The sequence below is a fragment of the Micropterus salmoides genome, unplaced genomic scaffold (genome assembly GCF_014851395.1).
Source record: "Micropterus salmoides isolate LMB-PRFRI ecotype aquatic unplaced genomic scaffold, ASM1485139v1 Ms_hic_scaffold_10, whole genome shotgun sequence".
Taxonomy (NCBI): Eukaryota; Metazoa; Chordata; class Actinopteri; order Centrarchiformes; family Centrarchidae; genus Micropterus; species Micropterus salmoides.
In genome coordinates, this window is record NW_024040041.1 from 26,093,102 (window position 1) to 26,118,741 (window position 25,640).

Consider the following 25,640-nt stretch of genomic DNA (forward strand, 5'->3'; position numbering starts at 1 on the left):
GTGTTTTATTTATCATTTTTATTTGACACCCCAAACACTCCTCCTTCCTCACACACTTCTTTATGCTGCTCTCATGCCACATAATAGGCCTCACTGCTTGCCTCTTTGAAAGAAAATAACAGGGGTAACTTTACACTGTGTAGACTGCCAGACTAAAGATCAGGCTTTGAGTGTCACAAGGATTTATGTAGCTCAATCTGCAAAATATACCCTTCATATATACTTCAGAATATGCTGTGTGATGCATGATTTGCACATATAGAAAAGAACATTCACATTTTTTCCAACGTGTATCTACATAACTCAAAACATATTTCAGAAAGTTAGTTGCAATGTCCAAACTTATTTTTGGTCTCTTTTCTTGGACGGAACATAAAGTAGAGGAGGAAAAAAGAAAATGTGTGGTAAAAGTCAGCGCAGCCGGATTTCCATTACACGAAAGCGTGTGGTGAGAGAGGAAGGAGAGGTGGAAGGGAGGAGAGGCGAGGGAAGGAAAATGGAACGAAGGAGAAAGAGGAGTGAACGAGTGGAAGTGCCTCCATGATGGAGAGTAAGATCTCTGGTTTTATTTATAGAAGCATCTGGTTATCCCGCCCCGCAGTGCTACCACACTTCCTGCCTCCAGCCTGCCACTTCCTGTTGTTGTGTGGCCCTAATACAGGGTTGTCAGGTCAAGTGAGTGTGTGTGTGTGTGTTTGTTATATATCAGTGTGTCTATCAATGGGGGGGTTGCTGTTTGTAGTCTACACATGTTCAACTCTGGCCCTCTAACATTAAAACACACATTCTCACACATAAAACAACCAGTAGTATTTAAAGAAATACAAAACGTTTTAGGAGTTTGGTATTTTTGGTCAGTTACCATTTTAGTAAAATGCATGAATCAACCAGACCTGTTTCCTTTTAAGGGCATGTTCACACTATCTTGTGCACCTAATTTGCTTTGTTGAATCGTAACCCTGGAGCGTCAAAGCCTGTAAGCCTGTTTTATTTCAGCTTAACTCATGTGGCAGGAAAAATGCCATTCAAAGTGACACGCACACCAAACCGTACCTGGAGCGCCGTGAACATAGTGGCCTGACCTCTTGGTGTCCTTGTTGGCTACGGGCAGATTTATCTTCATTTTCTACCATTATCGTATTCTTCATCATCGTAGTATTTCAAGGATGGGTGAAATCCAGTAACTGTGAAGACTTTCCTTGTGAGCTGATGGCAGATTAATCTCAAACAGAAGGGACTGTGCAGGAGCAGGGATGAGTGCAACATGATGAGAAGCCGGTGTTTTGTGTGACTTACGTTTGCAGCTGTTGCTTTGTTTGTAGTAAAGCTGTGTGAGTCATAAAGTTACTATATTTAGTGACTTCATTGATTTATTGCAGCAATTAGATAATTCAACTAAAGCTGTTATTGCACACTGAGATTACCTTCCGTTCATCTTTGAAGCATCTTAAAATTGTACCAATCCCATTATAAACAGACAGTATAGTGACACTGATCTGCATAGTGTACAGCTGTGTACTTTGGCAATATTCACTCATAGAAAATTATAGTAGATATGCAGACATTTTGTATAGGGTGAAAACTATTGCATTTTTATTATTTATTCATCTGCCAGTGTTTTTTGAATAATCACTGAGCCATTTAGTCTATAAGACATCAGAAAATAGTAAAAATACCTACTATAATTTCCCAGACCCCAAATAGACATATTTAAATAGCTTGTTTTGTCAAAAAACCCAAAGATATTCAGTTTGCTATAATTGAGAATAGGAGTAAGACAAAAAACTGCAAAAATTCACATTTGAGAAGTTGGAACAAGTGAATTTATGGCATTTTTTAAATTTTCTTTTTTTCTTTAAAGATAGTTTTTGGGGCATTTTCTGCTTTTATTAGATAGGACGGTGGATAGAGCAGAAAGTGGTGGAGAGATAGGGGGCAACACGCAGCAAAGGGCCACAGGTTGGATTTGAATCCAGGGCGCTGTAGTAAGGACTCAGCCTTGGACATGGGGAGCGTACTCTAACAACTGAGGTAACCGTGCCCCTAATTTCTAATTGAATATCAAAATTGTTGCAGTTGATATTCTGTTTGACTAATCAATTAACTGACTAATTGTTTAAGCTGTACATTTAACAATGACACACACACAAGAAAAGGCAAAGGCTGTTTCAGATGTTTCTGGAGCTTTATGAGTATTTCTTTTAAAAAAATAATTTCTGTTGTGCGTTGCATTGTGGGACAATAGTGCATATCAGTAGCACATTTATCTATTTCAGTGTGAACACATTTAAACAATCCTCAAAACCAAGTGGCTGTTAAATGTGCATTGTATGTAATTTAGTAAGCTTTTTACAAAATGCTGTCATTCTAGTAAGCTTCTTCATGTAGTGTATGCTAAAGCATTAGCACGGCACAGTGATTGATTGATTCGGTCGGGAAGACACATGCATGATTATAGTGTTGAGCTGCCTCCCAAATTTATGATCTGCTCCTGTGAATCAGAAATAGTTCAGTGAGTTCTGCTTTACTAAGAAAGGTTAGACAGTGAACATGCAGCACGAGATAACTGAACCACAGCAGGCTTCTGAGGTGACATGCAGATTTCTCCCCTCTCCTCCTCCTCCTCGCTCCTGCCTGTTTGGTCAGGTGATAGTGTTTGACTGACAGATGTGGGTCGTCAGGGCAGCATGGGGGTGATAGTTTTCACGTGTGTTTGTCAGCTGAGCTAACTGGGCTTATTTACTCGGCCCCAAGAATGAGATATTTAGAGAGTGGGTGGAAATCTGCCTTTATTCTCCACTCGGATTCCAGGTTCCCTCCTGGACCCTTTATCCCTGTGATAAGATCATGGACAGTATGCTCAGAACTGGGTGAAACCCAGCCCCACATTTCCTTCTTGGTCCTGTCTAGACGTGGCCCTTCCTTATGGAGGACCCCACAGGTGTGTTTATGGACTATTGTTCTGTGGCTGGGTGGCATGTACGACTGACCACATTCAGGACCTCATGAGAAAGCTGCTAATGTAATACCCAGCAGTCAAGGATCGATGTCACCGGTCTGCCTGTCTGGAGTCTAGAGCCGCCTTGTGCATCTCCAGGGAATAATTAAGTGTGTTGCATCTGGAAAACTGGAAAACTTCTCCAGCGTTGCTCCTATTTATGGGAAATAAATTAGATTCTAATCAGGAGTTAAGCAAAAGCTGATATTAGATGATTTATTTCAGCATACTTTATAGCTAAGAATGCACATGTGCTGCACTCTGGACTTTTATACATCTTCTGAAACTGAACAACATTTACACATATCCCATAAATGTCAAAGGAATCACATACACTAACTTGAAATATCTGTTAATGACGATGCAGTATATTTATTTATTTATTCTCCATTTTTTCGGCATGTGTGAACCTCAGCACTCAACATATTTTCCTAGCTGTCTGAAGAACACCTTTTACAACTTTTCATCTAATAAAATATATATACTGTATAAACTATCCTGAATCTCACTGAATCTCTCTGTCTGTGTCCGCAGGCTAAGGGGCGGAGGGATGGTCTCTCCTCAGCTGGTGACAACCCTCGGCCGCCGATGGCGACCCGGCCGGGAAGGGAGGGGGTCGGCGTGGGCTGGAAGGGTCCACGGACACTGGTTCTCCGAAAGAACTCCCAGGGTTTCGGTTTCACGCTCCGCCACTTCATTGTTTACCCTCCAGAGTCCGCCCTGCACACCAACCTCAAGGTGAGACCTACAGGTCCTTGAAAATTTGTCACATAAACGTCTCGAATCACATTTCAAACTGAAGAAAGCTGTTGAATTATGTTAAATATATGCAGTTTTATGAACTAGTGTTTGTCCTTCTTTTAATATCGTATTAAGTGTCATTAAGTCCTTTTTTCAACTTCCATGTTTATTTTTACAGCACACATGGTCTCCATTTCATCGTAGCTGGCATTTAAATAGGTTTTTAAAAGCCTTCAACGTTTAACTTGCTGAACCCAGGACAGAGCCAATTTTGAGCTTGGAGATAAAGCCAATCATACTGGAGTCGAGGGTCAGCGAGGCAGAGCTGAGCAAAATTAACTCACAGACAAAATGAGAAAACAAGCCATGACTGACTGGAGACAACAGAGTGAACAAACCTAGCCTGTTAAAGAGCTGTTAAAGGAGGGAGACAAAATAACAACATGCGGGTTCTTTTTCAGAATCAAAGCTTTATTGCCAAGTAGGTTTACACATACAAGGAATTATTGGTCAGAACAACCAAATTAACACTTTGAACAATATAAAGCGCACCTCCATAGCCTGCCAGACAGCCTGATTTGAAAACTATTACTTCTATTTGTTTTCAGTAACACTTCACGGGCCTTGTTTTCAGTCCTTGGTGAATTGAAGATTGTTCTGGGATTTTGGAATGAGCCTCTGTGTGAGTGAGCGGTTATTTAGCTCTTTGAGGTGTGGGGGCAAACGGCTCCAGATGTGAAATTGAGGGATATGGAGGCTGGGGTGGGGTGAGCCAGCTGAAACAAGGCCTCTATTATTATTGTACCACCCCACAACCCAGCAGCTGCAGATAGCAAAACAGATTGAATGAGATCTGTTGTCTTAGCCTGGTACCACTCACTGGCAGTCAGGCCGTACCAGGCCGGCCCCGGACAATAGGCCCACTGCTGGCCCTGGTTCTGTCCTCATCTCCTCTGCCTCAAGGGTCACATGGTGTTTAGGGACAATCAGAACCACTGAGCCGCCTGTTCTTATCTGAAGAGCCTTCGTCTCCCAAATTACCCTCATAGTGTACAGTTATCGGAGGCCCACTGGTGCATGACCCAATTGGGCACTCATTTCATGGTGTGTGCTGGTTCAGAAAGTCTTCAAGAGTCATCTTTTATATTATCTAAAACACTGATCTAAACTGTTCTCCTGTGTGATCGCATAATTAACAAAAAAGTCACATTGTCTCTGCACCTTTATCTTACGGCATGAACCTGCAACTGGGCCTTGTGGCACTTATTCACTATGGCTTCTGCTTGTGTCTTTGATTCAACCTCATTTGTGCATTGCTTAGGACAAAACTTTCCCCAAATGATTAAATGTACACATACATGAAAAGATATTGGAGACGTGAAAAAGATACTGCACATATTTACAAATTCCCTTGACTACTGAATTGAGAATGCATACGGATCGAGGAGGTGCTTGCACACTTATTTGAATGTTTAAATTGCAATATGACAACAAAATGGGCAAGATTACACTGCTGAAAAAAACATTTTGCAGAAAGAAATCTGATTGTGACACATGCCATTTCTACATCTAAAAACAAATCAACACATTTTTTAAATTAAAAGATTGAAGATAAAAGATTGAGACAGAACAGTCACTTTGACATTAAACTGTTAGTTAAACCCCTTGTACACTGAATTGTATTCCAAATTTGATTTCAGGGGAAATAGTACCTACTAGCTGCTTCAGACTATGCAGGTGTTGACCCACTGTGTACATGAATCTGACCAAGATACAGAGTCTTTTGCCCACCTTTCACTGTCTCCTCCACAGTCTAGGGTGATTTCAGACTGGGTCTGATCAGTTGACGAGTGTCCCTAGCTTGGAGTTCTATTCTGGGGTCGTCGGCTCGCCTTTCTCTGCCTCTAAACCCCCCAGCATTGTCTGCAGAGCCAGGAATGAGCCCACTCAGCGTAGCATAAAGCCAGGCAGCAGTCAGCCCACCGTGCCCCTAACCCCAAACTGTCCACTCAGCTTTGTGTGTGTGTGTGTGTGTGTGTGTGTGTATCAAATCTCACCACTGCCGTCCTCGCTGCTGACAGCTGTGTGCGTTAGCTTCACATTACGTCATGAGTACCTGCAGACTGTCTAACCTGCAAGCCGGTGTCTGCGTTGGAGCTGCATTCCAACGTGAAAAACTCATACAAAGAAACAGATCTGTCTCAGGAGGGTTGCCTTGAGATGCACGTTAAAATGACATAACGGATACTTATGACTTCTCCTGTGGTCTGAAGGTTATGGAGATGTAGATATCAAGCTCACACCACTCCAGCCACCCTCACACACTGGACTTGTGAGATAGTGAATAAGTAGGTGATTTTTTTTTCCCTGTAAAAAGGGTAAATTGACTCAGCATTGTGACGCTGGTCATGTTAGGGTTGAGACCTGGGTCAGAAAGTTCAATGTTTAAACCTGGAGCACTTCTGCTTGTGAGGATGCTGTAAAGTAAAAACCTTCAGGACGGACTCAATGCGTGAGGAATTGTGTCCTACTGGGTGTAAACCCTGAATTAGCATTTGGTAATGTTCCCGCCTGTGAAAGCAGTGATAGACTTTTTGCCAAGTGCTGAATGGCCAAAATGTTTCTCCATCTAAATGGCAAATATTCTCATTATTGGTCCCAAAACTTTCTTTAGCAGTTTAAACATTTTTCTCCGCCCTCTGTCTTCACATCTACTTACACATGCCAGAAGTCTGGGTGTTAAATTTTGACTCTGCGCTACAATTATGTCAGTAGTAGTGTTTTTTTTCACATGTTGACATATTTCAGATGAAAAAATCAAACCTTTTCTATCTTTCTGAGATATGCAGAAATACCTTACATGCTTTAATGACTTCAAGCCTCAACTGCTGTGAATTTCTTCAAGTGTGTGAAAACGTTTACCCAATACTGACAGCTCTCCCCCATCTATCAGTTGAAGACCCACCTGACCCAATTTGTTTTCAGTTTCCATTATCATTAATATAACAATTAAATAGTTTAAATTTTGTCTGTTACAGTTATTAACCTATTTATTTGTTTTACATTTGTTAAACACTTCTACACTGGTTGTTCTCTCCAAATCAATTGGACTGACTTGACTTTGACTGAATGTGAGCAGTAATTCTGTCTGTGTCTTTCATTTGCAGGATGAGGAGAACGGTAACGGGAAGGGTAAGTGTTCTCTTTCTCATCAGGCAACAAATAAAAACCTGGTGCAGTGGGATAACTTATTTTGTAATGAGCAGGGACCTCCTGTATTCCCTCCTGCCATCTCTGCGCACAGCAGCCTTTCTGCGCCCTCTACAGGACACTATGCAGCACTACAGCTAAAGTAGTCTACTGCATCAGACACTCCTATAAAAACGAAAACGGACAATAATTTTTAAATATTGATTGATCTCCCCAGGCCAGGAAAGCCATAAACACAAGTACCCAAAGGTGTTACTCAAAGCGGGTTCTAAACACCAGGAGCAACATAAAGTTTTAGTTCTAGTTGTTTTTGTTTCTTTATTTGCATTTATACAATTCAGCAGGTACAATCCCTGATCTTTGTCTTTTGTCATCCAGGGTATCAGAAAGATCGACTGGAGCCGATGGACACCATTTTTGTGAAGAGCGTGAGAGAAAAAGGTCCGGCCCACCAGGCGGGCTTGTGTACAGGTAAAGGGAAAATATGGTGCAGGAGCATGAATATGCCGATTTGCATTGGAAATCTGTTGGGGAGAGTCACGTGATGCTGCAGACGTGAGCAGATGCACAGTGATATGAAAGATGCAGAGAGGGCGGTAATATAATACAGTATGACTCAAATGATCAAGTGCATTTGAACGAGACAGACCTGTAGAAGTGTTCTTGCTGTGTCTTGTAGCTTTAACAGGGCAGCAGTCCACTCCCAGCTGCTCAGACAGACCAAACCAGTACTCCGGTGTGCATGCTTTCACAATCAGGAAGTCACATGCCAGTATCAACATATGTAAATGTAAATGCTCTGTATTTGTATACCACCTTTCTAGTCTTTTCGACCACTCGAAGCGCTTGTACACTACATCTGCATTCACTATTCATTCAATGAGCCTCAGTGCTCAAACAGAAACATTCACACACATTCAGCCACCAGAGGCAATTCGGGGTTCAGTATCTTGCCCAAGGACACTTCGACATGCAGCCTGGAGGAGCCGGGGATTGAACCGATTAACGGGCATCCTGCTCTACCACCGGAGACACAGCCGCCCCATATGCAAACATATACACTCTGAGCACTTTGTATGCGTTTCAACTTACATGAAGTCACCTTATATGCATACAAACTTTGAACAAATAGTTATCTAACTCCTTTCCTTGGGCCTCGTTTCACAAAACGCCAAGCTGTGCTGACATCCCTGCATTTATGTTGTCAGAAAGCACAACTTGTTTAAATTGATTGATGTGTTAACACTTTTCTCAAGATCACAAAAAGATACAGCCTTTGAGACAAGCCTTTTTATGACATTGATAAAAACTTGGCTTAGGCTGAGGTTCTTTGTATGGACACATCAAAGTCCTCCAGTGCCTAATACTGATAATGAGCTTAATGTTTTGTCGGCATGTTTTCGGTTTTGTTGAAATTAAACACAGCTTGGCCATTAGGACATAAATAAAGAAAATATTGAAATAATTTGTATGAAACAACTTTTTGTGCAGGTGATCGACTGGTGAAAGTGAACGGAGAGAGTGTTCTAGGAAAGACGTACTCGCAGGTGATAGCCCTCATTCAGAACAGGTAAGATTGCCTGCCTGTCAGCGCTTTGAGCCTTTGGTGTGTTGAGTTATTGTTTTCTTTACAAGCTTACTATACAGATGACATACACCTAGTCACAAGTGTTAGTTTCCTCTGCTTTAAAAGAAAAAAAAAAAGAGTAGCCTGAAGCTGTAAACTCTACACACTCACAGCCTCAAGACAGATACTGTGGTTCTCCAGAGGGGAGATAAGTGGCTGAAAAAGTGACACAATCCACTTAATGACACCTGATACAGATTGGTTGAATCAAATCTCTGCAATTCTAGCTGGTGTACACTTCAGCAGAATGAAGCTGTTGATGTTTTAGTTTAGTTAAACCTTTCTTAAAATGAGTCAGAGGATTCATTTTTTAGATTTATCAGGATATTGGAACTCTTAGTAAATTGGAGCATTTTTTCCTCCTCGCCCAGTCTGTTTCTCACCTCTATCTCTTGTTTGTCTTTATTCTTCCTGACCTCCCCTCTTCTTCCTCCTGTATATGCGTTGCAGTGAGAGTGTGTTGGAGCTCTCCATTATGCCGAAAGATGAAGATGTGCTTCAGTTGGTAAGTGTGAGTATGGGATTTTTCACGCACCTTAACCCACCAAAACAACTAACTAACTCCACACATATCATGCGTTACACACTTAATTACATGGCTTGGCAAGCATACTGGCAATTATTTGTTACATTTGTATTATTTCAGGACACTGCAGGAATCTGAATATTCAGCAGGGCTTGTATGTTCATCTGAATTCAAGAATGTAGAGATTTTTTTGGAATATCTGCAGAGTGACTCAGAGGTTCTTTGCTCTGTGTATAGATTACAACACACATTCATTAAAAGCCACTGCTGTCCTGACTGTCGAAGCTTACGTTTGATAAAACCAAACAGCTCCGTGCTCGCGCACACACCCATGTTTGGTACAACACATTTTTAGCGCTCCACAGGTTGCTCCATGCTTGCTCACATGATCAGACATGCATCATCCCTCGCCCCTCCCATTAACGTGGAGCAACATGTCAACACACAAATCACCAGATTTAGGTGATCCTTCTCACACATGCAGAAACATCAGTGCTTCTGCCAAAAGAGCCCAAAACTCTGTTCTCCCCTTAAGTATGCTGCCATGTTTTAACATTTATAAACCCACTCCTCTGTCCTCACACTCCTCCCCTTGCTGCTACGCCTGTATCTGCTGCATTCCTAGCATGACATCACCAGTGCTGCGCCTCCCTCCACACTCCCACAGGGTGGAGTAAGGCAGAGAATGAGAGGGAAGAGAGAGGGAGTTTGGAAGGATCCGAGAGAGGAGACAACAAGGAGACCAACAGATAGGAAACTCACAACAAAAGTAATAGAAAAAAGCAAAAGATTGCATGTTTCTTGGAGGATGGTGTGTAAAATCTAAACAACGGCAGGTTTTGGCAGCCAGCGTGTTGTGTCAGGACTGTCGGTGAGGATAAGTCTTCTGCCTTGTCCTCTGTGTCTGTTTGTGGTGACAACAAGTTTAACATGCAGGCTGGGGAAAGGTTCTGGATTCTATTGGACGGTCTAGGTAAACCTCGAAAACTTGTCTGTCTGTGTGATTTAGCTTTACCTAGTCGTGAGAGTGGAAACAGGAATTGTTAGCAAGTACGTTTTAAACTTGTTGTGAAGTTGAGTCGAAGTTGTAAGTGATGCTTCAAATGTGACAGTGCAACTAATTGATAACGTAATCTATTAATTAAACACTTAGATACTCTTAAAGCAGTGCAGTGTGTGTATGTATATCCTGTATGTGTGTATAGACAACATTGGTGGGGACATATGTATTTGCAGCTGGCTGGTGTGCAGTGACTGTTGTGGCTTTTGCTCAAGGGAGTTCATGCAGTTTGCTAGCTAGCATGTGTTTGTATCGAGAGCTGAGGCCCTGGGGACAAACTGTGGCAAAGGGGGTTGAGGTGAAAGACCGTCCACTTTAAGGCTTGTTGTGTAACTGACAGCGGCATGAAGTTGTCTTCTGGATTTATGGTTACAGTCTGTGTTGTTGTCAAACTTGTTTACAGTAAAAGCACTTTTTTATTTCCAGTTGTCACTGCCAAATATACTCTCCATTTCTTCTTCAAGTTTTCTTCCTGTCATGTCTTATCTCACTTCTATTCATCTTCCCTCCCTCTCTCAGGCATACTCCCAGGATGCCTACCTGACAGGCAACGAACCCTACTCAGGGGGAGCTGAGAACCTCCCACCACCACCCCCCCTCTGTTATCCACGCACCAAAACCACGCCCCCTGCTGGAGCTCCTCCATCAGCCCCCATGGGCCAGAACCAGTTGGATAACTGGAGTCGCTGGCCAGGTTCTTCCAGCCCCTCTTCACCCCTAGACAACCGTTCTGCTGTTGGCAGCCCCGCAAGCTGGCAGGAAGGGCGGGCAGTAGAGCCAGGCGGTGTGGGTCATAGCAGCCCCGCCCACCGCACAGAAGAAATCCAGTACGGTATGACCAACCAGCAGCCTCAAGGCCAGACCAGAGGGCGCTCCTACTCTTCCTCTTCCTCGTCAGGAGGCCCTTTGTCCGGCCAGCTAAAAGTCCACTACCCTAACCACTACGCTGCCAGCTCCTCGCAGGCTCAGCCCCGTAAGTCCAGCTCAGCCTGGTCCAGTCCGCCCCTGCCCCAGCTCAGCCATGGCCGCAATGAGCGTTGCCAGCAGGCCCTCTCTGACTGGTACTACAACCAGCTGCCTGAGCGCTCAGGACGCAGCATGCAGACCCGCCACCGCAGCTACTCTCAGGACCGGCTCAGTGAAACAAGGAGGCAGCAGCAGCAGCAGCAGCAGCGGACAGGTGCTTGGCCACACAGTGCCTCCCAGGACACTCTGCTGTTACTGCAGCAGTCAGGCCCAGGACCACATGGGGAACCCCTTTGGTCCTATGGAGACTGGGAGGAGGGCTCAAATAGGGGCCACCCAGCCTCTAACTACACCCGAACACGCTCTGAAAACCTGCTGGCCCAGTTTGATCGCCATGGGCGCTCATTAGAGATGCTTGACCGAGCAGCGGGACTGGTCTCGCCTCGGTTTGAGAGGCCTTCATGGCTCCAGCAGGCTCCCCAGCCGCCCCCTAGGACTGACGTCTATCCAAGGCAGGGGAGTCATTACGGTGCAGCACAAGCTCCTCCGATGTCCCGGCACTCACAGTCACCATCCAAACACCATACCCAGGCCCACGCCCAGCCTTTGCCCCAGCAGACTGCCCCCCAAAGCAGGCGGCTTCCCCCCGGGCAGAGCATGGACGACCAGCCGGTGGGCTACCGCAGCTACAGCCCCTCTTTTTACCGCAAGACGGGCCGCATCATGCAGCAAGCCCACTCTTTCAGGGACCCAACGTACTCTGGCCCTCACTTGAACTGGAACCCAGCACCTAAAACCAGCCCTCCAGAGGGCACAACAGCACCTCTCACTGCCTCCCCCCTTGCCTCCACCACTCCCGAATCCCAGGACAGAACGTACAGGCCAACAAACCATGAGAGGGAACAAGGGTCAGTAGAGGGGCAGGAGGAGGTGGTGGCACAGAACCAGGAAGTAGTGCTGAGGCAGAAACCTCCCACCGGGCGGAGGAACGCCCATGGTATGCGTCATCCCCACTACGCGCTGCCCATGGATGGGCTAGAACCCTCTTTGTTTTCACCTGATCCCCAAGACTCAGCTCCTGCCCCTGGTTCCACAGGAGATGTAGCCCCACGCAAACCAAATGGCAACCTCGCCCCCCTGCCCATAGAGGACGACTCTCTGGCCTCTATCCCCTTTATAGGTGAGCAAGGAATGTTTGAGCTTCATCCTCACAAAACCTCCAACTAACCTTGAGTTTTCAATGCTTCCATTCTAGAATAAAATCCACAGTGAGTATTTTTTGAATGTTCGTGTAAGCTTAACTGAGAGGAAATGCAAAGCTATAATTCAGACACAATTATGAGTTTGGAGGGAATGTGTGTTTCCTTAATTTCCTTCTTGTCTGCCTATTGAGGCTCCAGGCTCGGTTTCCATTCTCTCATTGAGATTCTGCTGATGTGTGTGTGTGTGTTTGTCTGTGAATGTTTGCATTGGGTAATACTGGCACTTCCCTCAGTCTTACAGACAGTATTAGTAGTCTTATTGAATCATATCTGATGGGAGTTCACTAATCCTGCAGCCTGCCCCCAGTCTCTAAGGTCACCTCACCATGTTGAGTTCCTGAATGTGTGTTTTTGTTTGTGTGAGCAAGGTATAGGCTACAGTTTTACTTTAATTCCTGTAATATGTCGGCTTGTATCTTTTTCTTTCTTTCTTGTTCCTTTCTTTTAGTCAGTTTAGTTTTATTTTGTAGAAATGCTAGAGGCATGTCTCTATGGATGGTAGTGTTGTTCGGTCCGTCGGTCCACTGCTTTTGGTCTCAGTAACTATTGGATTGATTGTCGGTAAAATTTGAGGACAAATTCAAATTCCTTTGATTATTCCTTAACTTTTCCTGTAGCCCATTCTTCAGGTCAAAGGTTTAATTTTCTCAATACTGAAAGTGCTTGGAAAACTGAACATTCCCATCAGCCCCAGCTGTACTTTGTGTTTGTATGCTAATTAGCAAATGTTAGCATGCTAATACTCTAAACTCTAAAGATGGTGAGCATGAGAAACATTGTACCTGCATTGTCCTCAGCATTGTCATTGTAAGCAGATTGCCATTCTAGCATTAGCATTCAGCTTGACGCACCACGGTGCCAAAGTACTGCCTCACAGAGCAGCTAGTATGGCTGTAGATTTTTAGCCTCAATTCTTCTCAACTATTGAAAATGTGGATTTATACATTTAGAAAAGCTGTATCACAAAGTTGTAGCTTAGAATATTTTTTATTGAAAGAAAAGATATGTGCGTCTTCATTAGAGTTCAGTTGACTTTTAATATAGTGTAATTTTGCCTGTAAAATATATAATGTTATAGGAAAGAAAAAGACATAAGTCTTATAAGACTTAATCCACTTTTTATGAACCAAGCAGTAAGATATACACCTAACATTGAAACATTTCAAGATTTGCATAAGATTAATATTAAAGTTGGATTAAATGAATTTGATGAAATGAAAATGTATGTTTAGGAAAACCTAACTTATAGTAAGTAGAGTACCCTAAATTTGCTATAAACCGAGAGTTATAATCTGTGCATCCAGTTCTGTGTCTGTGTGAAGTTGTTTGCATGAGTACGTACAGTGTAGCCCACATATGTTTGTGTCCTTGGGAGGTGACTGTGTTCGTGTCCTGGCTTGTTCCCTGTTCTGAAAATACTCTGCAGGCTTCATATTAGCTCGTATCACTTGACATATACAGCGACCATGAAGTCAAACTATATGCAAATGAAGTTAGACGGTCAGGCGAGCTATGCTTACTATGCTATGCTTATGCTTAGCTTGTTTCAGGCTGTTTGTTTCACAGCCTGAAACAAACAGCCACTGCTAACCCTATTGTTAAATAGATTCAAATCAGCTGACTTTGGAAGCTGTGACCCAACATGGAATGGTCGCCGATATTAGAGCCAAGCCACGCTCGGCCCGAGAAAGTCATTTAAAGAGAGAAAATCCAGAGGATCAGCAAACTATAAGGCATCTCTCTGCCTCTCCCTCAGTCCGTCAGAGCACATTCTTGCCGCGTACCTTCAGAAACCAGGCAGTCAGGGTTGCAGGCTGGGACACGTCTAATAGCCATAAACTGAAACTAGGCTAGTTTCTCCCTGTAGACAAGAACTAGCTTTTCTCTGCTCTTTCTCTCTCCATCTCTTTATCGCTCTGACAGAGATGCTGATACTATCTGAGCCTCTTTGGGAACATGCGATTTAATAGGCTGTTGTCATTCTTGTCTACAAAGCACGGACGTCTGTGAGGTGGAGAGTACAAAGGCAGGCTGTGTCTGATGTCAGATATGTTTTTATGACGTCTCGTGTTGAGAGATATAGAACATTTCCAAACTTTGATCAAGTATTTAGTATTTTTCTATACAATTTGGAAAATAAAAACAGGAAGAGGCATGTCATCAGATGCAGTATTTTACTCTGTACCCACTTGGAATCTCTCACCATGAATCTAAGCTGTAAATTACCAGGAGATTTTTGTGGCGGTTCTTGTGGGGAACAGTAGGGGCTCATACACTCAGCTCCTGCCCTCAATGCTGTTATTGTGCTGCTCTGGAAGATGAAGGGGGTAGTGTGTCTGTGTGGGTGTTTGGGAGTTCAGTCTATGACTATCTTTACTAGCTGGACCCTGAACACAACAGAGCAAGACCAAGACATTCTGCGCTGGCTTCTGTCCTGCTTCTAAAAGGCCTCTCGCCCCCTCTGTCTTGTCTTACAGGGACTAGCCCCCTTGTTTCTCTGTCTTTCTGTCTCTTAATCTCATTCTTTCTTGTGACCGTAGCACAGAGTATAGAAAAACCAAAAGTTGCCACCTAATGCTTGGTCGCATTTATAGTCTTGTTCATAAAGCTGAAACAATTAGTATATCAATCGATCAGTCAATCAACACATAATCAACAGACAACTGCTTTGAAATTGATCATTTTTAAAGCAAAAACGGTAAATATTAACTGGTCCCAGCTGCTTATTTGTCTTACATGAAACATTTCCTTTAGTTGTTGTACAGCTGTATAACATTTAACATTTGAGAGGTTTGGTTATCTTGTTACATTAAAAGAAAAACATGTTTATATTTATCAAATTGTGGTATAGAAAAAGGTGTAATTTTGGCGCTGGTTCCCCGCAACTCTAAAATATCAAAGTAGATATGGAAAGTAAGTGAAGACAGCCTTGCTATATACTTGATAACAATGCAAGTAATCCACTGAGTTTTGAAGGAATTTTAAAAGGATGTGGCAGTAACAAGATGTATGTAGATGTGTTTTTAAAGTTACTTTAGACTCTTTAGGCTCCCTCTGTTACTTTTTTATACTTCTGTTCGTGCTCTCTCTTCTTCCTTCATCTCTCTTCCCCATATAACCTCTGAATGCTGGACTCCATATCTGTTGCAGGATATATTGTATGAGTCGGGACAGAGCGTGTTGCAGTATGTTGCTCCCCTCTGCTGGTCCTTCTCTGTCTGGTGGCTCAGAGCTCACTCTCTGGCTGTCCGTTAATGACGGCCTTTGTTAAACCCACAGCCTGGTTATTTCTGGGCCGCGCTGTAAACAGGCAGATTCCTCATCCCAGATTAGAAATGTTTTCCGCCTTATGTCGGGGCTCTAGTATGCACAGGAGTGGAGAATAGAACAGCGAAGATGAAAGAAGGCCAGATGGGAAGAGAGACGGAAAGAAAAGTAAAGAAGGTGAAAGACGAGAATGATGGCGAGGGATGAGGGCTATTCGCAAGATATTTCGGGGACAGAGGTGTAAGAAAAAAGGAAATCAGATCAGAAGTGAGATGAAATGAGAAACCACAGCAAGAATTTAAAAAAAGGACTATGTGTTGGTCTTTGGGGTGGACCTCAAACTGAGTCCTTCCAGTCTACAGACCTGTCTGAGGCTGTACTGCCCTCTGTTGCTCGCACAGAGAACACACCGAAGCCTGCAATTCAGTCCTGACAGTTTAAAATGTCAGCGGCAAATCCAACTTCTCCTCATTTTACGCAAATATCGGGCCACTCTCTAATCCTCTCTGTCAGTCCGGAAGTGTGAGTGTGGGTGAGTGTGACTTGCGGTTTCATTTCCCTTTGCATCAGCTGAAACTGTTTAAGTCTTGTAGCCTGTGTGACCCATAAAGCTGCATTATGACTTTGTCTTTGGGAACACTGAAGCTTTCAATCATGGCATATACGCTACCACTAAATATCTACATTAAATTATCCACAATATTGTTTTCTGACCTTGTTGGTCTGTGACACTTTCTCTTATATCCTCACATCAGATGATACACTACTTTAGATTTCATAAAGAACTGAAACCTGGAGCCAGTAGATTTCTGTTACAAAACCCCCTCTGTTAGCAGCAAACTAGCTCTTCCTATGGCAACAGAAGACACAGGTACTGCATTATCTGTTAATTATTTACCTATTTCACCATGTGCCTGTGTAACGTTTTGTCTCTTTTACTCAGGTTGAATGTATTTTTCTTACGTGAGACAGTTGCACAGGTTTTAGATCCTTCAGCTTCTTTTGAGGACTTGTAAATCACCGTATATGTTTGTGTTTGTTGTCTGCCTTTTGTATACTTCTCACTGGAATGTAAAAAATGCCTCTCGTTGGAGTACGAGTATGTGTTGATTTTGCGGTTGAAAGAATGAATATTAAATACAACGGGAAAGAAATGGAAACTGTGAGATGAATTATCTTGTTTAGTATCCCTGATGGTAACCCTGCGGTTCCTCACCGTTCCTCTCCTTTAAAAACCTCTCCACTTCCTCACCTTCTCCTAATCTAACCCCTTTTACTTTTCTTCTTTTTCCCTTCTGCCCTTTTTTCTAACACCTAACCCTACCCCCTCTTCCTTTCTCCTCCTGCCTCCCCTCCTTCCCTCCACCCTCCAACAGATGAGCCGACCAGCCCTGACGCTGATTTGCGCGCCCGCCACGTGCCAGCGTCCTCTGTGGTGTCCAGCGGCATGAATTCAGCGCCCGCCGTGGTCACCAGTCCCACCTCCCCCACCTTCACCTTCCCCCTCACTAGGCTCTTCTCACACGACTGCAGTGAGTGCCCCCTCCTCCCCCTTCTCCAATCCCTTCCTCTCCACTGCATGGAGCTGAAGTACCTTATTTTTGGAGTTTACCTGTGATGTAGATGATCCCTCTTTTTACTTCAGAAAGGGACTGATGAAGCATGCATGACATTTTAAAACCCTCCTACTTAGTTGTTGTACTAAGTTATGGAAGAGAGTGTAGGAGCCTTTTTGCTATAATATTATAATAGTCAATAATAGACTAAAATCCTTGCAAAGAGGTTTTTAGCAGCTTTATAATATTTTTGCATGCTGGATATGTAGTTTGCATGTTTGACACAAAGAAAATTATTGAAACATGTTTGTTCAGCATGTGTTTGGGTCTTTTTCGAGCTGTGCATGAAGTCCAAATGTCATTCAGATTTATTTAACTCCCAGCTCAGTTAATTTGGACAAACTTAGACGTGCATGATACTTTAAACAAATGGCTCAAATGCATGACATTCTATGTTTACTGAAGATCTGCCTGCATGCCAGTGGTGAGAAAAGTGACCAGAGATGATTTAATCTAACCCACCATTCCAGCTCATCTTCCCACCATCCCTCCTCACCACGCCACCCACTCACCCACCACTCCTCCACCACCTCCTGCTCCCTCCCTCACTATCCCCTCTCCTAATCCAACACCGTCCACTCGGGGTGATTGGCATTACATCAACATTCTGTCTTTCTCTGTGTCTCTTTCTCTTCGTTTCTTTTCTCTCTCTCTCTCTCTCTCTATCTCTGCTCATTCATCCTCTCATCGAGCAGGCAGTATTAAATCCAGTCGCCGTTCCTCCTATCTTCTAGCGATCACCACGGAGCGATCCAAGTCATGTGACGAGGGACTCAACACATTCAGAGAGGAAGGGCGAGTCTTCTCGTGAGTACTGTCAAACTGAGACAGCTGGCTGTTCATTGGATTAAAATTACAATTATTAAATTACATGTGCAGTCAGACATTTTGACAGCTAACCCTCAGTTGTGTCTCTGTACTTCACAGGAGGCTACCAAAGAGAGTGAAAAGTTTCTTCACAGACGGAGTGAGTTCTTCACCTTTAATTAACAAACATAGGGCGACAAATTCTTCTAACTTTTCAACATCTAAACCTTATTTTTTTTATAAATCATGTCCTGCAATGTCTCTTTACCAGGTCAGGTTCTCTGCAATATTAATCACATGTTATTTAGTCAGAAAATGACACCAAGAAATTTTAAAAAATAAAAATGGATGCCCTGCAGTTTAACAGACCAATTCAACAAACATACACCGACTTAACCACAGTTAAGGTCAGACCAAGTAGGGCTGTAACAGCAAAACCCCTGAGTATATCGAATTAAGCAGGGGCGTGTTTTCTTGTTTATTAATTCAATGTGTAAAATTAATTCCTTTCTTTGAAAAGTAGAATCATTTTCATTTTGGCGGTCAAGGCGGTCAAGGTGCTTGAAACATCGGATTAATGGAGCTAGTCAAATTCAATCTGTGTCAGCTTTAATAAAGGTGTCAGTGAGCGTTTGGCAACTTACAGTACGGTGGCACGAAGAGGCCAGATAGTTGTTGCCTCAGCTGCTGGTGCATCAGTTGCGAAATTAAGTCATTTGGAAAGAGGAGAGGTGTGACATTCATGACAAAATATGCCACACTGGAAAAACCCTGTTCATGAGAAACAAGGGTCACAGCTAAACCCTCTCAAGCACAGACTGAATGAAACACAAGATTTTGAGCTTAAAAAACAACCAGTTGACTCAACCCCTCAGCAACAACATTATAAGCATTACAAAAATTATTTATATTGTCATTTCAGCAGAGCTCGCAGGGTCACGTGGAGATAAGGACATATTATTTAATACCTTGTCAGCAAAGTGTGGCCTTCTGTTCATGTACCTTTTGATTACCATACTGAATTAAAACTGATAAATGTCAGATTTAATGGCTTTTAATGTTTCAGGACTCAAGACAACAAAGAGTAGAAAATTTGGTTTGCTGGCATATCAACCAATGTTCTGAACATTTCCCTGTTTGTGTTTCAGTCCCTGGACAACCTAGGGACAGCAGAGGAGGTTCGATCAAAGCGCCACTCCACCTCAGAGCTGGGAAACATCACTTACAGCGACGTGCGGCGAGAAGGATGGCTGCACTTCAAACAAATCCTCACAGAAAAGGGCAAGGTGGGCACACCAGGCTTGATTTAAAAAAAAATAAATTGAAGGCAGGAAAGCATTTAAAGACGTGACATCTTATCTGTCCTTCACAGAAGGTGGGCAGCGGCATGCGTCCGTGGAAGCGAGTCTTTTCGGTGCTTCGCTCCCATTCGTTGTTCCTCTACAAGGACAAGAGGGAGGCAGTGCTTCGCGGGGCCACGATCGGAGGGGCGGCCGAGGACGAGCAACCGATCAGCATCCGCGGCTGCCTGGTGGACATTGCGTACAGTGAGACCAAACGAAAGCACGCCCTGCGGCTCACAACCCAGGACTTCTGCGAGTACCTGTTGCAGGCAGAGGACCGGGAGGACATGCTGGACTGGATAAAGGTCATCAGGGAGAACAGCAAGTCAGACAGCGAGGTTAGAGCACACACCTTCGCCTGTCGGCTTTTAACCTCCTCTGTAACTATGCCTCTAGTGTGTAGTTTCTATTAGAATCCAGTCATAACAGATGTGTTTGCTTGTTGCAGGAGCTCGGCTTCTCCAGACAGGCCCTCATTAATAAGAAACTGAATGATTACAGAAAACACAGGTGAGTTACCTGATAATGAAGCTGTCTTTACCACTGCACTCATTTGTTGTCATGACTAACAGCTAAACCCAACTCTCTGTCTCCCCCTGCAGTCCAACAGGCAGCAAGCCCGACTCCTCTCCCAGGATGCCCCGCATGAAGCCTCCGTTCCTGCACGCCAAGGCGGAAAACGCTGCAGGGGCACCACGCTCCCCCAAAACAGAGAGTAAAGGTAAGTTATTGTTATTTACTTTTACTGGAGCACTCAGTCTGCAGCTTGTTCTGTCTTCACATGGAGCTCGGGATCAATTCACTCTTCTTGTAAATGCACCATCAGTGAATTGCTATTACATCAGACCTCCAAAACTGGAAACTGTATTAATGTTTTTGATTAAATATCAGAAGTTAGCGAGGTTAGGTCTGCAGTAAGACCAGAAGATTAGTTGGCGGTTACTGTGACAGTACAGTTCAGGGTAATTCTGTGTTCTATTTAGAGACCAGGGATTTGTTACTCTGTTAATATCACAGCATATTAACAAAGGATAAGACATCTTAAATTTTAGAATAAGATATTTTTTATGCTTTATGCTATAGTACAACACACAGTGGACACAAGAACTAGAGCCAATGCAGAACACTAATATGGTGTCTTTTCATAACTTTTAGGAAAAAAAACAAAATAGTCATACATTTTAATTTTCTTAACCTATCGTGGCTTTTTAATTGTACTATTTGTAATTCTTTGACCAGTTTATTTAAATAAAGATGTCCACATTTTATAGAAATTTTACAATTAAACCTGTGTGTTAGAATATCGTGTTGCATTATCAATCTGTTTGAGCAATATATCTTTCCGGGGAACAGATTTAATAATGTAAGGACTTGGTAAACCAAGACGCAAATGCTCAAGATATGTGTCAACTTTTTATTGGATCTCTCTTCAGATGAGAGCGGCCCCCCGAAGTCTCCATGGGGAATCAACATCATGAAGAAGACAAAGAAGTCTGGGCCTAAAGCTTTCGGTGTGAGGTTGGAGGATTGTCAGCCAGGTGTAAATAACAAGGTTAGCTTCGATATCCTCTGTCTTACCTGAATGCAATGAAACAAGATCCTCTGCTGGCTTTTTAATTTGTGACTAAATTCTGTCTGTGTCCGACTCAGTTCATCCCATTGATCGTGGAGATCTGCTGCGGTCTGGTGGAGGACATGGGTCTGGAATACACCGGGATCTACAGAGTCCCCGGGAACAACGCCGTTGTGTCGATGCTTCAAGATCAGCTCAACAAGGGCGTCGACATCAACCCTGCAGAGGAAGTGAGGAACAATAATAATAATAAAAATAATAATAATAATAATACATTTATTTATAGAGCGCTTTCAATCAAAGTGCTTTACAAAAAGAATACAATTAAAATACAAACAGCACAATAAAGATTTAAATTAAAACACTAAAAAGTAAATAGCACTATACAAAGTCATCAAAGATAAACGAACATTTAGGACTCATGCGCAGCAATAAGTAGGTCTTAAGCTTTGATTTAAAAACCTCAATTGAACATGCCAGTCTAATTTCTGCTGGAAGATGACTATTATGATTATGGTTCCATAATGTTGGAGCACGAAACGAAAAGGAAGACAAGAATTACACCTGTACATTTACAGTAGAAAGGTGTCATTATATGCAGAAGGTAAAATACTTTAATCGCTGACTCCTCTCTGTGTCTTCTGCTGTCAACAGAGGTGGCAGGACCTCAATGTTGTCAGCAGTTTACTCAAGTCATTCTTCAGGAAACTTCCGGAGCCGCTCTTCACTAACGGTGAGTCCAAACGTGTCAGAGCAAGCCAGCACAAATTTTGTACTCCGTCACACTGCCATGAGTTCATGTCAAACCGACCGTCTCACCTAAAGTTTATTTTAATATTTTTACAGACAAGTACAACGACTTCATCGATGCCAATCGGATGGAAAATGCATCAGACAGACTAAAGACCATGAAGAAACTGGTACGCGTTTGTGGTCAAGGATCAATTTGAACATGATCCTTTAAACACTTAGCTAATGTGTGTTTATGCGTGTTTGCAGCAGAAGTCAGACAGGTTCAACAGGTTTATCTGTCATTCCTCTTGTTTCTCTTTCGTAGATCCGAGACCTCCCAGATCACTATTACCACACTCTCAAGTTCCTGGTGTGTCACCTGAAGACTGTAGCCGACAACTCAGATAAAAACAAGGTGTTTGAAAGACACGTGATTAAAAGAGAATCGTGTGGTCATCACTGTGATGTCTTTAATATTAATGTCTTTCGTCTTTACCTGGTCTTTGTAGATGGAGCCCCGTAACCTGGCTCTGGTGTTTGGGCCGACGCTGGTCCGGACGTCTGAGGACAACATGAAAGATATGGTCACACACATGCCTGACCGCTACAAGATAGTAGAGACGCTCATCCAACATGTGAGAGATACCACTCAGACACACTCAGACACACACACACACAAATTACTAACAATCCTTTTCATGCTTAATATTTCTTTCTCTCTGTCATTCTTGCAGGGCGTCTGGTTTTTCGCTGAAGAGCAAGACAAGGATGAAAAGGTATGTTTCCCATATTGTTGTTTTACAGCTTGTGGACAATAATAGTTAGACTAACACACTGAAAACCTTAATGTACAACAGAGACAGTAAAGATAGAGCTGAGGATGTGACTTCATTATCTAAATCTCATACATTAAAATAATATTGTCATAAAAACATCTGCCACCAGTAGTAAACTTGATTCCAGAACATAAATTCCTGTAAGAAACCACAAAATAAATATGAAGCTGCTCTGCTCAGTACTGATAGCAGCCATTTGTTTATATAAATTTACGCTATGTCATTCCTCAAAAGTCCCTGAAACAAGAAAAACATCTCCAATCATGGACGTTTTTTCATGTTTAAAGGGAAAAAAAATTATTGAATATTTAGGATCTTTCTTTTGATCATACACTGATGTGATCATAGTGACTTTGAATTTGATCTTTTATTTTTGTGATTGAGAGGACAGATAGAGGACAAGTCTATTCAAAAGCCGTATAGATTATATAATAGATAGCCGTGTAGAGACAATCCCATCATTCAAGACGTCAGCTCCCTGCACACTGTGTGAATCTGTGCAAGAAGGTTTGGTGATCTAGTTTCAGTAACTTACATTTTCCACATAATTAAACCTTTTCAATATGCAAAAGAAGGTCTACTTAATCTCTAGAAATTTCAGTAAATTGATAGATACATCAACGTGGACAAACAAACAGTAAATCACAGCTTTTGTTGAGTAATTAAATGCTGTTGCTCTTGTGTCTGTCCCATTAAGACGCCAGTGGACACGGAGGACGTGCAGCCGGCCCCCAACATCGACCACCTGCTGTCCAACATCGGCAGGACCGCTCTGCTCGGGGAGGCCTCAGGTGAGCACGCTGCTTACTGCTCTCAGCCCAATCACTGCTAGCTCTGAACAAGCCGAGCAATATCATACTGGTAGCTGTAATCAGTAAACCAAAATGAATGCTGCTTTCCGTTTAAAGCTGGAAGTAGGAAGTTCCCCATTAGTGTGTCATAAATACAATCTGAGAGTTCCAGTGAAGTGAGGGGGAAAAAAATTCAGCTGTCACGCCAGAATTTTCTTAAAACAAGATAATATCTCAACATGATGAGATGTTTTCAGTTGTTTTCAAGGTATTTTGCAGAATTGAGTCTTAAGTCTCACAAGTGGATAATTCAGTCCTGTCCCGATAGAAATATAGCCCTAAGAATCTGTAAAACTAAGTGTTGACAGTAAGTGTGCTGGCATGACGTCAGATTCCTCGCTGGACTGAGATTTCCTCCTTGGACGTTTGTCCCACTTTAAAGCCAGAATTCCCTACTTTCCAGCAAGAACTGGAACGCTGCATAAGAAATGTAGTCTCACATGCGTTAGCACTTGGAGTGTTTCTGTGTTTGATAGTGTGTCTATACTTCTCTCCTTTCTGCTGACCTCTTTTTTCCCTCCACGTTGCTCATCTTTCACTTTCTCTGTACGTTTCTGCATTTCCTTCTCTTAGCTGAGCCTGTGGAGCAACCACTGCGGTAGGATGGCAATACGTGTGTGTGTGTGTGTGTGTGTGTGGGTGGGTGCGAGCAACCGAGTCAGTGCATCATATTGTGAAAGTGAAATAATGTGTGTGTGTGTGTGTGTGTGTGGGTGGGTGACTGTTAGTGGTGGTGATGGTTTGTGTGTCCATTACCCTCCTGAAGTCAGCGTCTCCCTCTCAGTGTCAGACGGAGGTCTCTGTAAGAACATGTCACTACAACGTCGCCCCAGTCTGACTAATGAATTAATGGGTGACTGGATGCTCTCTGCCTGTTAAAGCTGCTGTATCTGACACTGAAGTGTAAACTGTGGTCTGTCACCGAGAGACAACTCCCTCACTGGTGTCCTGTCTTGTTGTTAAGCACTGCACTCAACTCATCCTACGGGCAATTTCAGTCAGTGTAGTCAAATCATCAGGCTCCTAACCCCACTCTTAGCTCCAAAGGGACTCTAGGTGGTGCTGTTTCTGACCTGCCATTTGGAAGCCCCGATGACATCAGAGATACATTTCCCTTAATCTGATTTTTTTTGTGTGTGAGGCTTCGTAGTGGCCCAAACGTTCACCCTTCCTGCTCAGTTTTTCTATCACTGGTAAACTGGTAAACATCCAAAGAAAACACATTGATTTCCCAAAATGATATAATGTGAGATCCAAGATAACATTAAATCTCACTAGTGACCCTGCACACAAAGAAGAAGTCTATTTGTAAAGCCGAAAATCCAAAGCACAACTTTGCCTCGCGACAGCATTCCTTCTATCCTTAGATGATTGTTTCAGGATGAGGAAATTTTGATAAACTGTTAAAGCAGAAACTTGATAGCCATTAGTGTAGCTAAAAACTATTTTTTTAATAACAGTTGATCAGTGGATTATTTTTTCAATCAGTTGTCAAGTCTAAAGATTTCTGCAAATAGTGAAAAATGCCCATCAAAGTTCCCGGCACTTAAAGTGTCAGTATCAAATTGCTAGTTTTGTCAGAAAACATTCAAGTAGCAAACAGAGAAAAGCAGGATATTCTTACATTGGATACACTAAAAGCAGACACTGTTTATATTATATTTATGCTTGTTAAATTACTTGATAGATTTTTTTGCTGACCGACAAATCAAATAAGTAACTTTTTGTTTCAGGACTAGTAGTTATAGGTTTGTCAGTAGAGTCTGAAGCTGATGATACACAGAGCAACTTTTAGAGCAATCATGCAGGGCAACATTGCCGTCAATGGTAATGAGTAAAGATTACTACTGTAATCCCCTTCCCCCACCACACCCGCCCTGCACCGCCGCTATCTGTTCAAAACATAGTCGGACTTGCCGCTAGCAAGATTGCCCAGCAACATTGCTCAAAAAGTTGCCCCGTGTATCATCACCTTCACTTATTAATATTTGGTCAACCATTATGTCTTTTTTCCCCTCAGCTGACCTTACAGCGTACCAAAACCTGATTGGTAAACTGGTTGACCAGGAGATTTAACTCTTTTCTTCTAAGACTGAGAGCATCAATAATGCTAGTGAACTTAGTGTTTTGGGAAAAATAAGTGCTTCTATTTGGAAAAATAGTGCTTCGAGCTTTAATGCTGGTACATGTAGCATGTGGCGATCAAAGATGAAGGGTGGAAGTCT

The 25,640-nt window shown here is 42.9% G+C and overlaps 1 protein-coding gene across 12 annotated transcripts in view; it reads left to right on the forward strand.

Moving 5' to 3' along the window:
• Positions 1-25,640, forward strand: part of arhgap23a (Rho GTPase activating protein 23a) — a 72,039-nt gene that overhangs the window by 41,485 nt on the left and 4,914 nt on the right. For 5 of the 12 annotated variants that reach the window (XM_038705112.1, XM_038705089.1, XM_038705097.1 and 2 more), the window contains exons 2-22: positions 3,533-3,736; positions 6,907-6,931; positions 7,328-7,420; positions 8,441-8,519; positions 9,027-9,087; positions 10,682-12,308; positions 17,034-17,189; positions 17,969-18,080; positions 18,201-18,240; positions 19,229-19,366; positions 19,453-19,761; positions 19,872-19,933; positions 20,026-20,144; positions 20,857-20,975; positions 21,074-21,226; positions 21,651-21,729; positions 21,843-21,916; positions 22,054-22,143; positions 22,238-22,363; positions 22,463-22,504; positions 23,262-23,355. In XM_038705112.1, the coding sequence (XP_038561040.1) occupies positions 3,533-3,736; positions 6,907-6,931; positions 7,328-7,420; positions 8,441-8,519; positions 9,027-9,087; positions 10,682-12,308; positions 17,034-17,189; positions 17,969-18,080; positions 18,201-18,240; positions 19,229-19,366; positions 19,453-19,761; positions 19,872-19,933; positions 20,026-20,144; positions 20,857-20,975; positions 21,074-21,226; positions 21,651-21,729; positions 21,843-21,916; positions 22,054-22,143; positions 22,238-22,363; positions 22,463-22,504; positions 23,262-23,355 (3,802 nt within the window). Of the gene's footprint in view, positions 1-3,532; positions 3,737-6,906; positions 6,932-7,327; positions 7,421-8,440; positions 8,520-9,026; positions 9,088-9,441; positions 10,076-10,681; positions 12,309-17,033; positions 17,190-17,968; positions 18,081-18,200; positions 18,241-19,228; positions 19,367-19,452; positions 19,762-19,871; positions 19,934-20,025; positions 20,145-20,856; positions 20,976-21,073; positions 21,227-21,650; positions 21,730-21,842; positions 21,917-22,053; positions 22,144-22,237; positions 22,364-22,462; positions 22,505-23,261; positions 23,356-25,640 lie in introns of those variants that run through there. The other 7 variants (XM_038705069.1, XM_038705060.1, XM_038705083.1 and 4 more) reach the window with 7 other exon arrangements.